The sequence below is a fragment of the Arabidopsis lyrata genome, assembly GCF_000004255.2.
Source record: "Arabidopsis lyrata subsp. lyrata unplaced genomic scaffold ARALYscaffold_4, whole genome shotgun sequence".
Classification (NCBI taxonomy): Eukaryota; Viridiplantae; Streptophyta; class Magnoliopsida; order Brassicales; family Brassicaceae; genus Arabidopsis; species Arabidopsis lyrata.
The window spans coordinates 19285826-19299888 of record NW_003302552.1 but is presented as its reverse complement, the minus strand read 5'-3'; the positions used below and the strand labels follow the sequence as shown (position 1 = coordinate 19299888).

The following is a 14063-nucleotide window of genomic DNA, read 5'->3' as shown; positions in this document are numbered from 1 at the left end:
ACACTATATTTTCGTTTGTTATTTTTAGTATATATTAAAAAATTTAAAAATAAATGCTACATAATCTATTTTTCCATTTATTTTCAACAAATGTAAAAGAAATTTCCAAGATTTTTATAATAAATACAAAATTTCTAAATATATTTAATGATGAGTATTCTATAAGTCGGGATCATATTCAAATCTTTTTATTTCCTTAAATAAGGCTTTTTGTTATATAAAAAAAAATTCTCTTTAGTGAATTATTTTAGTTTAATATAGAAATATTAAAATATTTAATCAAAAGATTATCATTCAATTTATTAAGATTGCTCTGCAAGCTAAAAGAATATTCCACTAAAGATTTCAAATTTTTAACCCTAAATCGACATCTCCTCTTCATTATATAAGATCATTCATTTTTCTGACAAGACATCCATTTTTTTCTTCCCAGTTTTATATAATTTTTTTTCTTTCTAATTTTGCTCAATCAAATTTATCTGTTTCAGTTTAGCTTTCTTATTATCAGATTATATATAATTTCATATACATTGATGTTAATATCCTTTTCTAATATAAAATTTTTTTCTACATTATGCAGGTGCATATTATATTTGATAATGAAAAAGTAAAATTCACATTTGATTGGGATGTGATTTTTAAAGTTCAAGGTATAGTACTTTTAATTTTCCATTGCTGCTACTTTGATATATGCTTTTTCAAGATTGAAAACTATAAAATTACAACGAAAAAATGATAAGATATGTAAGCTTAGATTTTTACTTTCAAATATATTAAAACTTGCTAACAAAAATATATATGAAAGACTTGCTAACAAAAATTCATTTTAATTGATATTTGCGTTTTATCTTGCGTCTTGACGTTGTTAATTCGTAGATTTATTCTGTAATCAAGAAAATAGAGAGAAAATTCTTATCAAATATATATATTAAACAACATGATACTGGTGCCAATACAAATACCCCAATTATTAGCCACCCACGCTTTAAAAAACCTTTAAGAACCCCCAGACCCAATACAACTATTTCTTTTTTTGCTCTCAATGACACAATGCAATTATGAATACCTAATTGAACCAAATAAATTGTTAATGTCATATAAATAAAAATACAAATCTAAGAGCACCCATAATGGTGCATGTGGGTGGGTGTGTGTTAACAATATATTTATTATAATTTTTTTAAGAGAGAGAGATTTGGTTAGTAGAGAAAGAGATAGATTTATTATTTTCAATTTTTAAAATAGTCACACCCTTAGCAAAGGTGTGCCACTGCGTATGGTCTAATGCAGCTAAATATATTTGATATACAATACAATTTTTTCTCCTTTTTTATTACCAAGTCATGTTTTCAACCAAGTTAAGATTAAACAACATTTAATTTCTACAATAAAATAACTCAATATGATATAGAATATAGATTTAAAATTTATCATATACTTATTTAATTCTAAAAAATAATATACAACCATTGTCAAATGAAATATATAACATTAATTCTAAATAGTAATAAAAATAAAATATTATGATATATTCCCTTTTATACTATACTATTATACTATATTATATTATTTTTTCGAACAAAATATAAAATTTAATTCATAAAAAATATTAAATCCCGTGCTGTATAGTAGAGACCATGATCTAGTAACGTATATATTATGATTTTATGAATAAAAAGAAGATAAAGAACCGCAGATCTAACGTTTGCAAGCATAGTCCATTTTGACAAATACACGCCACCATCAAACGCGGTGACCCATATGCATACAAACATAATAACTACTATATAAATTTTGGTTAATTTAAAGTATACGACTAAAGTTAGAAAAGTTAAATGAATGAGTATAGAAATGAAAAAAAGTCACAAAAAGAGAAGTTGTGGAAAGATACCAAAGCAACATCGTAGTTAGGCAGCACCTTGATTTCAGCTTTGACTCACCGACGTTTAAGCCCATAGATTCTTCTTCTTCTTTAAGCCGTACTTGTATCGTAATCATCACATCATTTATAAATGATAGCTTATGTTACATACTTACATGCATACTTATGTTACATACATAGTCAAACATGCTTTCATTATATATATAGCGACTTGAATTAATTTTCTATTTATGCAATATAATTATAGTATTATCTAATTTAATATATTTCGAACTAATATCCATTTTTTAAATTAAAATATTCAGTTCATCCTATATGGTTTGTCTCGGTTACATAAAAATTAGTTTCGGTTCAGTTTCTGTAAAAATTATAATTGAGTTTGGTTTAAGCATTTCGGTTCTTTTGGTTGTTGTTTATCTATCCACTCTTTAGTTTACGACTTTCATTATGGGAATACGGTTTTCAGATTCTCAATTTCACCATAAAATTCAAAGCTTTTTTATAAACACACAAACAACTCCAAAACTGAAGAGGATTCAAAGACCAAGGACAAGGTACTTACTGAGAAGTAAAGAGAGATGTCTATTGCCTAGCTTTACACTACTGTTGACATACTACGAAGTACGAACAATTTATTCATTACAATAAAAAGGTTTAGCAAAACAAACTTGGTGTATGCTTTGCTTCCAGATCAGTAAAGTAGCATCATAGTTCATATCAAACGGGTCAAAACAAGGTGCAAGGAAATGCTTACTACTAGCATTTTGATCGATCCCATGTCCTCCTCCTCACTTGCCTCACATTTGTAGTGTCACACCCTAGTACACTGCTCGCACTTCTTTTCTTGTTCGATTGTCCACTCGTCGAGCTCTTATCTCCTGCTGCAACAGTGTTCAGCAACTCAGATAACAGAGTGGGACAGCTCTGTTTCAAGTGCTTGAACCCTTCAGATTTCATTACAGCTGCACAAAACAACATTACATACTTTTTAGTTTTCCTGGTTTCTCTTCATCGATAATATCATCCAAACTAATAACACTCTCTTACACAAACAAAAGTCCACCATGTTGGAAATGAACATATCCATATTCACCAGTTTCAGTTTTAGAGAAAGAAAGAAATATCTAGTTTAAGTTCTGAAAATGATTCTACTACCTTTAGATGTGAATAACAGCATTTACGTGAAATTCAACATTAAGACCAGGACATGTGAAGGTATAGAATCTCTATCTTCCAGAATGACAAAACCTATCTTACCCATTGGCTATGCATTGTTAACTTTAAACTAGATTGTCAAGAAAAAAGAATCAAAATAACTATTTATCGCACCTAGTTGAGGATGATAAACCTCAAGCCGTCTAATCAAGCATCGAGTCGCCTATATACAAATCGAACATAAGAACAAGAAAGTTAAATAAGTATACTAGAAGATAAGCTATAGGAAACATATACAAAAAACGAATTGGCTCACAAAACTCCCATCAATAATACACCCGACATCTTTGATGGATCATTATTGCAACGTGCAACAAGCACCAAGCACCAAATGCATTATATAAACCGGATCATACTAAAAAGGCAGATGATCAATCATACAAGGTTTAGATATCATTTGGAATCTTAAAACTATAATGGATTATATATATAGTTTCATATATTTGTTCTCTCAATTACTAATGCCATTGTTTGCTAATGTCAAAGTATAGCTCAAGTTGTAGGTTGATGAGAAAAACTTCCATGGTAGCACGGCACCTTTAATAGCAAAACCACTTTAACTCAGGACCTATACATTCTACTATCTCATCACATGATAACAATGTTGCAATTAATGCAAGAACACACGTATAAACATGAAAAACGCAAGAGAGTCTATATAGGCATATAAAAATGCAGACTGAAAAAACCAGAAAATATATGCAACACATACCTCCCAAGTTTGCTGGAGATGCAACAAATTTTAAGCAGAACGCTTTGAGCTGTAAGAACTGGTGCTGTTCAGCCAGCGCAAGTGTTGTTGCCACATTATCAACATCGAGTTTTTCACATAGCAAAACTTCACATAATATCTTTAACCTTGCAAGGTCATAAAGGTCAGCAGCTGCCAAAAGATGTTGTATCATGTTTGTGAACGAACTGGCAGAAGTTGACCCAGTAATTTCATGCACATCAGGAAGTACATCGGTGTAGATGAAGCTAAGCATAGCCTGTAAAATTTCAAGATCCCGAGTCAGTAAAATTGTAGTAGCATGTACGACCAACTATTCACAATGTAATATTGACAAAAATTACCTTGAAGATAGAAGCTTCGATGTCCTCTATCACTATTCTATCCACATTGTTATTCCCAATTGGTCCAAAAAATTGAGCTCTAAAAACTGGGGAGCGTGCCGCAAGAATCAGTTTGTGAGCTTTGTAAGTTTCATCTCCGACTTGAAAAGCTATGTCACAACCAACCTCAGAATCTAACAAGTCTTTCAATCCCTGACCCATGTTCGACAGGGGTAGCACAATGCCATACTGTTTTGGACCCTCAAGTCGGGCTCTAACAACACCAACAGTACAATTGATGACAAGACAATCATCCTTTAAGTAGTCAGAGGTTTCTAAAGCTGATCGTTTGAAAAAGCGTTTGTAACCCCTGAAAAAATCGTGATGATAAGTCATGCTAGAGAAACACCAACTTCCAGAAGGAAATCTCATTGTACTGTAAATATGTGATGATGAGTCAAGAGTAAAAACATAGTTTCAGGGAAATGACTAAATGTATGAACTCAACAGATAATGCAAGGGTTCATATAAAGATTCACAAAATTTCAAAAGCAACATGCACACACCTAAAAACCTCTCAAGGGATTCAAAAGCCATACTTTAAAAAAAAAAAGAGAAAGAGAAATAACAATATGAACCATATAAATAAAATCTTGTGCTTTACACAATTTGCCGTAAGAAAACAAAAGCACAAACACATTGACAAAGTTCCTTAATTGCTCATTTCCACAGGAAACTCTTCTTCAAAGTAAAACAATCGACATGCAATTCAAGCAGACGATAAACAACATTGCTAAAATCAAAAAGCAAAAATCCACAGTAGTCCTAACAAATGCGATTATATCATACTCCAACATCAAAATGAAATGGAATTGAAGCAATTACCACATGCTTCCTTTATACTTGAGCGTATAAGGTCCACCTTCAAGCGCCCGATCAAAGTGACTATGCACCTTATGTTTCCCTTTCCCACTCTGATCCATCAGCGTCAGCTCAAACAAAGCCCTAATATCATTAGAATCACTCGCTAAAGCGATGAACAAAGAGATATACAAGGACTGATCCTCCGGGTTCTTTCCATCGGGATAAAAGTAAATCGCCCAATCGTATCCACCGACGGAGAAGACATCGCTCTGTATAAACTTCCCAGGGCTCATGCCTTTGGCTAGAGAGTAACCTTTAATCGTAAACTGATGCGAACCATTCACCGTCTCGATGAACGACGTCGATATGGAATCAGGTATCAACTGCTCTACACCTCCGACGGTTTTCATGATCTCCGTCGTCGATTACGAAGAATTTTCTGATTTGAGAAATGTGAAATTCATGAATCGAAAAATTGGATTAACCTAGAAGAAGACGACGAGAGGGTTGCTTGTAAAATTATGAGAATTTAGGGGAAACTGTTTTCTTTTAATTTTTTTTTTTTTAATGTAATGGACTCGAAAGCATTGGGGTCCAACGACCATAACCCAACATTATTGTACATTGTTAATTTCATTTAAACCTATGTATGTTTTTTTCTCAATCTTAAAAGAAAATTGGGCTTAAGACCAATATTTAATGTGGGTGTTAAGTATTAACCATAAATATTCTATCATATGATTATAATCAATCAGTTGATAAGTTAAATTTTATTTTCAGTTGTTTTAGTATTTTTTTTTTTCATTTGCTGATATCATGTACTGAAATAAATTTATCATTTTTGTTGAATTACATTATTAACTCTTTTCACATGACATGCTATTGAATAATATTTCTTAAAATTCATAATTTAATGAGTTAGAAAAATGTTAAATAATCATTTTCATATAAAATGTATCCATTTTTTTTTACGAATGTTTTCGAAGAAAAAAATAATCTAAGATTCTTTAAGAGATCTAATTAACTTAACAAATAAACAAAACATCCAAATAATTAAAGAGCCTTTTTGTATAGAAACTTGAGAAATTGTTAAAAATGCCCCTTTTTCAATACCCCTTTTCAAAAATGCCCCCTTTGAGAGTCCATTTTTAAGTTTGCCCTCTTTTAATTTTTAATGACCATTTTACCCTTATTTGAAACAAAATTAGGTCCACAAAATACAAAATATTTTTTGGGAGGAAAAGTGATCTCCCAATTTTCCCGCCAAAACACTTGTAAAAAACCTTTAAAATACCTTGCTAATGAAGCCTCTCCCTAATGGCGATCTCCTCAAATCCCCCACTCTAATCAAGATCTCCGCCTTAGTTTTCGTCACCGTCGCTTTCTTCTACTTAGGCAAGCATTGGTCCGACGATGGCTACCAACAGCTCGTCTTCTTCTCCTCTTCCACCTCCCGTAGCTCGATCCCGGAGGTCTCCGTCTCACCGAATAGTAACAGAGTTTTCAATTTATCTGCGATAATTCCTACTAATCATACCGAGATCGAAATCCCCGCCACAATACAACAGCAACCTCCGTCGGTGGTTAAGGTGGAAGCTAATCCTCCTCCTCCTCCACCTTCTCCTCCACCTCCTTCTCCTCCTCCGCCTGGTCCGGTTAAGAGCTTTGGGATAGTAGATGAGAACGGTGTGATGTCTGACGATTTTGAGGTGGGTGAGGTTGAGAGTGATACTGTGGAAGATTGGGGGAATCAGACGGAGATCGTTGAAGCGAAAAGGGACGGCGATTCTAAGGCTAGGGTTAGAATTAAGAAATTTGGGATGTGTCCTGAGAGCATGAGAGAGTATATACCTTGTTTGGATAATACTGATGCGATAAAGAAGCTCAAATCTACAGAGCGAGGTGAGAGATTCGAGCGTCATTGTCCTGAGAAAGGTAAAGGCTTGAATTGCTTGGTTCCGCCTCCTAAAGGTTATCGTCAGCCGATTCCATGGCCTAAAAGCCGAGACGAGGTACTCCTTTGTTTGTAAGTTTTTGTTGAGTTTTGCATTTTGGTTGGAAAATTTAGATAGCATGTCTTAGGATTAGCTTAAGTAGTCTTTGGAATTTACTTATGGATAGGTATGGTTTAGCAATGTTCCGCATACTCGGCTTGTTGAAGACAAAGGAGGTCAGAACTGGATTTCACGAGACAAGAACAAGTTCAAGTTTCCTGGAGGTGGTACACAATTTATTCATGGGGCTGATCAGTACTTGGACCAGATGTCTAAGGTTGCTCCTTTTTCCAAGTAGTAGTTCTTGCTTTTCGCGTCACCTATCTATGTATCTTTTCATCTGATGTTGAGCTCTGGAGTCTGGAATTTGTGTCTGCAGATGGTTTCTGATATCACGTTTGGCAAGCATATTAGGGTTGCTATGGATGTTGGTTGTGGTGTGGCGAGTTTTGGCGCTTATTTATTGTCTCGCGATGTCTTGACACTGTCTGTTGCACCAAAAGATGTCCACGAGAACCAAATTCAATTTGCTCTTGAGCGTGGTGTGCCTGCTATGGCGGCAGCATTTGCGACAAGGCGGTTGTTATATCCGAGCCAAGCTTTTGATCTTATTCATTGTTCAAGATGTAGAATCAACTGGACTCGTGATGGTAAGGTTCTCTGGTGTGCTTTCTTCACCTAATACAGCAGAAAAAGATTAAGATTGCACCTACTGTAGTTTTAACTCCCTTTGTGAGCTATGCTCTAGCTTCTATTACTTGTAGAGAAAATTCTCACTTACGCTGTGTCATTCTTTGTGATAAAGATGGAATTTTGCTCCTTGAGATCAATAGAATGCTGCGCGCTGGAGGATATTTTGCTTGGGCTGCACAGCCTGTTTATAAGCATGAACCCGCTTTGGAAGAACAATGGACTGGTAAGATCCTTTTAGTTTGCTTTGAGTAGGCCTGTAATTCAGGGTGAATAAAATTCTCTGTTCTTAATAAACTTTTTGGAGTTAGTGATCATGGTACGTAGCTTTATAATTAACCACAGTTTGTCTCTGTGGGTATAGGGAGAGTTTTTTGTTTTTTTATTTGTTACTTTGATTTAGCCAATATGTCTACTTTCTTATACTCACATTTTGTTTTCCAGAAATGCTGAATCTTACTACTAGCCTTTGCTGGAAATTGGTAAAGAAGGAAGGATACGTTGCAATCTGGCAGAAGCCTTTCAACAATGACTGTTATTTGAGTCGTGAGGCTGGGACTAAACCTCCTCTTTGTGATGAATCTGAAGACCCCGATAATGTTTGGTACAGCTGCTAAATTTTCTGTTTTCTTTGTTTGTGATACAAGGACATATCTTGCTACCTGCATGTGGAAGCATAACAACAGAATAATATATGCTATATGCTGTCAGAGTTGCATCTCAATTTAATTTGTTTGATTGCATCTAGTCTGTCTGTTAACTTGTCTGTGACAATGTGTGCAAAAGATCACACTTTTGATGTCTCATGTTAATTTGTTTTTGTTTTAGGTACACAAATCTGAAACCTTGCATCAGTCGCATACCTGAGAATGGATATGGAGGAAATGTCCCCTTATGGCCTGCCCGCCTGCATACTCCACCTGATAGGCTGCAGACGATAAAATTTGATTCCTACATTGCTAGGAAAGAGCTATTCAAGGCAGAATCAAAATATTGGAATGAAATAATTGGAGGATATGTTCGCGCCTTAAAATGGAAAAAGATGAAACTAAGAAATGTTTTGGACATGAGAGCAGGCTTTGGCGGGTATGAAAAATTATTTTTCTGTTAGGTACTATGACGGTATTATACCTCAGTATCTTAGCTTATCTCTCTTCATTTGATTCCCTTGGCTTTGGCAGATTTGCAGCTGCACTAAATGATCATAAACTCGATTGCTGGGTTCTAAGTGTGGTTCCTGTCAGTGGGCCTAACACATTGCCTGTCATTTATGACCGTGGACTGTTAGGAGTTATGCATGATTGGTACTGCTTTTCTCCTTAGAATCTGTCATATGAAATCAGAATTTTGAATCCTATACTTGGAAATTAGTGATTCCTCTTGTTCTTTTCCCTGCTCATGTTTGATTTACACAAGAAATCATCTGTTTATGTGTCTTAAGGTAAACTAAGATTTATTCTCTGGCTCTGGATATTTGTTTAAAAAGTTATGCATTCTACCTCAGGTGTGAACCATTTGATACATACCCACGGACATATGACTTCTTACATGCCTCTGGACTCTTCTCAATCGAGAGGAAAAGGTAAGCATTATCTGTAACTCAAGTTCAAAGTGATTGAATAACTTAATCTATGATCCTTTGGTGCCTATAATTGAGTTTAACTAATTGTCATTTGCCTGAATAATGATTAATAATGTATCAGATGTGAGATGTCAACCATATTATTAGAGATGGACCGAATATTAAGACCCGGTGGAAGAGCATACATTAGGGATTCAATTGATGTTATGGATGAAATTCAAGAAATCACAAAGGCTATGGGTTGGCATACTTCTCTGCGTGACACATCCGAGGGTCCTCACGCAAGTTACAGGATTCTAACATGCGAGAAGCGTCTCCTTCGAGCTTAATACCAGACAAGTTACTGCACTTTAGTCAACACAATATATTGTTTGGTAATATCTCTTATAGTTTTCTTCTTTTTTTCTTTATGTAACTGTAAATGTGATTGTGGTGTTTTACTGAGTAAAGGTTCACTTAGTCTTCAATTTTTAGTACAACATTCTGCTATTGCAAATCTGTTGATTGTAACAAATGGATCCATAGAAAAAAGCCCGAAGGTCAGAATACAAAATCATCCAAAAATATGTGAAGGAGTATCTCTGAACCATGTCTGCACAACTCATTCTACTGCTCATGTCTCGGTCTCCACATCTGTCCACCTTGGCTTGGAATTTTTGATGCAGGTCTTGCAGAGTTCACACCATTCATATGACCTGATGGCTTACCAATGTGACCCTGATTCTGACTTGAACCTGCAGATGTATTTTTCAATGATCGGTTCCCGTTCTTGTATTGACTCTTCTGCTGCGTTTGAGTTTGTGTGATTACAGGCCAAGTTCGGCCTTGGACAGGTGGTTGCCCCTGAAGATTCCTGAGGTTGTTCTGAGGCCAATTCTGTTGTGGTCGGGATTGTGTTGGAGGTGGCCAATATGGTGGGTTTTGGGTATTGTAGCTCTGTGACCAATTTTGCTGCATTTGCTGGTTCTGATGCCTAGCCTGACCATGCAGATTACGGACATTGTGCATACTGTTTGCATGCTGTTGACTATGGAGGCTTATTGTTCTATGCAAAGACTCTTGAATGTGTTGCCCTGTCAGAACCCCAATGATGGAGTTTCTGTTACAATCTGAGACAAGACGGCGCGATGTAATCTGAAATACTTGAGCTATTCTGTCCAAATTTCTACGGCTCACACTCCTTGCAGCGTTCACCGGCTGCTCAAAAGGATCTTCAACCTGAAACACACACCATTCCCACACCTTAGCCGGGAGACTCACGTGGTGCCATAGAGATGAATATAACTCAACAAGAGGGTAAGAGAAGGAAAGAGAAAGAGACTTACAAAGAGTGAGTATGTCTTTGGCAGCCATGTAGTGTTGCTGCTTATGTTTTCCCATCTTCCAGTAAATGGGCAAACACCGAGCTCTTGGGCCTTCAAGTTTATGTCTGAAAACTGATAGATACAGCCACAGCAAAATCAAAAGACTAATCTCTATCAAGAGTACTTTAATAGATATCATTAAGGGAAACAAAAAATTTAAAGCTACAATGTATGAGAAATCAATCACCTTTGCATAAAACGAGACCAAAAGCTCCGAGAGCGAGCTTCGATTGACTGATTTTGCTGTATTTAATTTAAATCTCGCAATATTAGCAGCAGTAACTTGCGCTATGCTTTCCTCTGCAGTTTTTCGTACACCTACAAGAGACCATGCTACTAAAACTTTTGTCCCTTTACCCAAAAAAACTCATAAATTTTGTGTTGTTTGGCTTCAAAACCTTTTCATAGAAGGTACCTGTCAGATCATCAACCGCACTCTTCGGATATATGACTCTTAGAGGCGGCAAGATTGCAGGTACACAAGTCTGCAACAAACAACATAGAACATCTTAAGACACCATAGTTTATAATGATGCAGTAACTGAAGGCTGAACTGAAGGCAGCGGAATCTATGAATATAGAACAGCTATCTTACCTGAAGATGGAAGATGACTAACAAACTGAGAGAGTAAGAGTTGAAAGTCCCATTCTTTGAGTCGTTGATATTATGAGCTTTCGCCCATTCCTTCACCTATAAATGCAGAATACACGAGATAGATAAGTTTAGAATCAATTAAGCCTTTAAAACACACACAATCTGATTTTATTTGGATGTTAACTTACTAGCAAAACTAGGTCGCGGAATCTCCCATCTATTTCACTGATCCAGAACAAGAACCTGCTCTTCAAAAGCCCATCCAGGTTATCAATAGAAATATCACAAGCAATTCTCTGGTGGCCGCTCACGACTTTCAGAATGGGAACTCGCGCATGAATAACAAATTGCAGTTTGTACCATAGACCTGTTTTTTTGCATGATAATGGAAGTGAGACAAATCGCCACATGAAAAAAATACATAAGTAGTATATAAGATAAACACCAGTGAAGCAAAGAGAAAAGCAAAAAAAAAAGAAAACATAGAAGCTAAATGAATCACCACTCGCTCTCAGTGCTCGTAGTAAATGTCTGAGTAAAGTTTGTTTCTGCTTCTTTCCAGTGAACAAGATGGAAGAACCGCTGAATAAGTCAACAGAGAGATCTAAGTCTCCCCATCGTGTGAAGAGATTTGACACAAAGGATCCAAATGGTTGAACAGTAGCACCTAACAATCACAGAACCAGACAATGTGCTATAAGCATCAGATGAAATCATTTATTTACAGAACGAGAATAGTGCGAAAAAGTAACATGAACCACTTCTACTGTTCTGCAACTACAATTCCAGCAGAGATTACCTTACTGAAAGCTCTGAATATCTCACTTTCATATCCAATATCATAATCACATCCATGGCTGGTATGGTTCAAGGCATTACTAGACAGTAAGAAAAATGGGAGAAGTACAACAGTGCATCAAGAGTCATCACCTCTTAAGCATTCTACGGTTTGTAAGACGTCACGCAACTGATCAATGACTCTGATCCTCGTATCCCAATCTGCTCGTGTGGGTTTAATCACTTGAAGAATTTCTTGAAGGGTAGGATCCAGGAAAGGATTTCTACTCATCGTCTTGCTCTTCTACAATAATACCAAACACACATGGCTAAGTTATCTCAAAGAAAACATTATGCAACCATAACAAAAAGACTTCACAATCTCCAATCAAGTAAAATTTTAAAATCTCACGAAACAAACGTCAAGGTTCCATTTTTTTGATATCTTGCCCACTTTTCACCACAAAGGAACAAACTTTGTCACTATAACCAAAATCAAGAGTCTTCTTTTTCTAAAGACTATAACAAGACTTCACAATCTCCAATCAAAGTAAATTCTTGGCATAAACAACTCCTAAGGTTCAATTTTTCCGATATCTTTCTCACTTACTACTCCAAGGAACAACCTTTGTCACAAAAACCAAATTCTTCATTCTCTAGACCCAATAGCCCACATTTTTGTATCATCAAAACTCTACCCAAAACCTTATAAAAGAATCAGTATAGCATGAGTACTGGGTTTTCGCATCCACTGGATTTAAAAGAAGATGATTCGAAAGAGAAGAAGAAACCTTAATCCCAAGAACCCAGAATCTAATTCCGATCTAGGGTTTTTCTACCTCTTTCTCTCCCAAATCAGCAATCCGTAACTTGAGACTGCTCTCAGATAATTTTAGCGCTCGGAGGCAAAGACAATGAAAAGTCTTTGGAAGGTTTACTTTATTTTATTCAATGCGACTAAGGAAACACTTCTTTATTTCATTTTTAATGAATGATGTGACCATCTTTTTAGCGGACCAATAGAATCATTATACTATAGAAATTTTAAAGAGTAAATTTGAAAAAATACTTCTTTTTTTTTTTACACTTTTGAAAAAAGGCTAATTTGTCAAATGGGCAACAATAAATTAAAGGGATAGTCACTCAAATATTTTGAGATAATTTGTTTTACATATAAATTTTTTATGCTATATTCGATCATAGATTTTAACAAGTCATCTAAAATATGATGTTAACAGTTATAGTATTTTTAAATATCTCTTAAACCCTAGTTATTAAACTGATGAATTTTCTTTACATTTATTCAAAAAAAAACATTTTAGACAATGCTTATTTAATTATGATTTTGATGTGGTTGCACATAGAAAAGTTTTTTTTTTCTATGACAAAAGCTAGTTATCTTTCTTCTTTTTGTTAAATCTCTATCCTCCTCTAAACATTGTCTCATATTTTAATGCAATCTTAGCCTCAACTCTTTTACTTCATTATCTAACCTCAATGTGTTAAAAATCTCATGTATGTCAGTATGTGTAGCCATCATTTTTTTTACATTTTGTGTATAAAAAATAGCACATGAGCTGCACATCCTTATAATAATTCACTACAAGAAAACACCTTAGAACTGAGAGGCATATCCGTCGGGTATCCGTCGGTTCGTCTTAGAAATATATATTTGTTACATTTTTAAAGAATATATTTTTTACGTTCAGCTTAGAAATATATATATATATATATATATATATATATATATTAAAGAATAGATATTTGATTAAGAATCAAACCTCTCACTCAAATTTTTATTAAATTTTCTACATACAGTTAACATTAGACTGTGAGAGTAGCTCCATCACATTTTTATCAGTCGTTTTGTTCTTCAACATGTATGGTGTATTCAAAACCTCAATATAAAATAAGATCATATCAGTAATTTTTGTTTTCTTGTCTTGCATGTAGAACATGTACATATTGCTTCGTCGGCAGCTAATGGAGCCTAAACTTAAAATTTGGTTTTGTCCATTATTAGCGATGACTTGTTCGTCATGAGAGA

At 35.0% G+C, this 14063-nt stretch overlaps 3 protein-coding genes across 5 annotated transcripts; 1 reads left to right on the top strand and 2 right to left on the bottom strand.

Annotated features, from left to right (window-relative positions):
- Window positions 1-2341: 2341 nt before the first annotated feature.
- LOC9317741 (BTB/POZ and MATH domain-containing protein 3) lies at window positions 2342-5622 on the bottom strand. 2 transcript variants are annotated; one of them, XM_021029158.1, is made up of 5 exons: window positions 5036-5622; window positions 4172-4520; window positions 3810-4086; window positions 3212-3260; window positions 2664-2844 (listed from the first exon to the last, which is right to left on the bottom strand). In XM_021029158.1, the coding sequence occupies exons 1-4, from the start codon at window positions 5422-5424 to the stop codon at window positions 3241-3243; spliced, it is 1035 nt and encodes a 344-aa protein (XP_020884817.1). In that variant the 5' UTR covers window positions 5425-5622; the 3' UTR covers window positions 2664-2844; window positions 3212-3240. The 2 variants fall into 2 exon arrangements, with proteins under 2 accessions (XP_002879815.1, XP_020884817.1); XM_002879769.2 differs by lacking the exon at window positions 3212-3260 and having other exon boundaries at window positions 2342-2844.
- A 689-nt stretch (window positions 5623-6311) lies between these two features.
- LOC9315882 (probable methyltransferase PMT11) lies at window positions 6312-9761 on the top strand. Its single transcript, XM_002881628.2, has 9 exons — window positions 6312-7026; window positions 7136-7285; window positions 7388-7658; window positions 7814-7924; window positions 8143-8302; window positions 8527-8784; window positions 8880-9002; window positions 9203-9280; window positions 9402-9761. Exons 1-9 carry the CDS (start codon window positions 6316-6318, stop codon window positions 9607-9609), a joined length of 2070 nt encoding a protein of 689 aa, XP_002881674.1. The 5' UTR covers window positions 6312-6315; the 3' UTR covers window positions 9610-9761.
- LOC9317740 (protein HESO1) lies at window positions 9748-12962 on the bottom strand. 2 transcript variants are annotated; one of them, XM_021027753.1, is made up of 9 exons: window positions 12856-12962; window positions 12170-12320; window positions 11742-11906; window positions 11428-11606; window positions 11240-11335; window positions 11060-11129; window positions 10832-10962; window positions 10606-10716; window positions 9748-10498 (listed from the first exon to the last, which is right to left on the bottom strand). In XM_021027753.1, the coding sequence occupies exons 2-9, from the start codon at window positions 12306-12308 to the stop codon at window positions 9887-9889; spliced, it is 1503 nt and encodes a 500-aa protein (XP_020883412.1). In that variant the 5' UTR covers window positions 12309-12320; window positions 12856-12962; the 3' UTR covers window positions 9748-9886. The 2 variants fall into 2 exon arrangements, with proteins under 2 accessions (XP_020883412.1, XP_002879814.1); XM_002879768.2 differs by having other exon boundaries at window positions 12808-12959.
- Between the last annotated feature and the right edge of the window lie 1101 nt (window positions 12963-14063).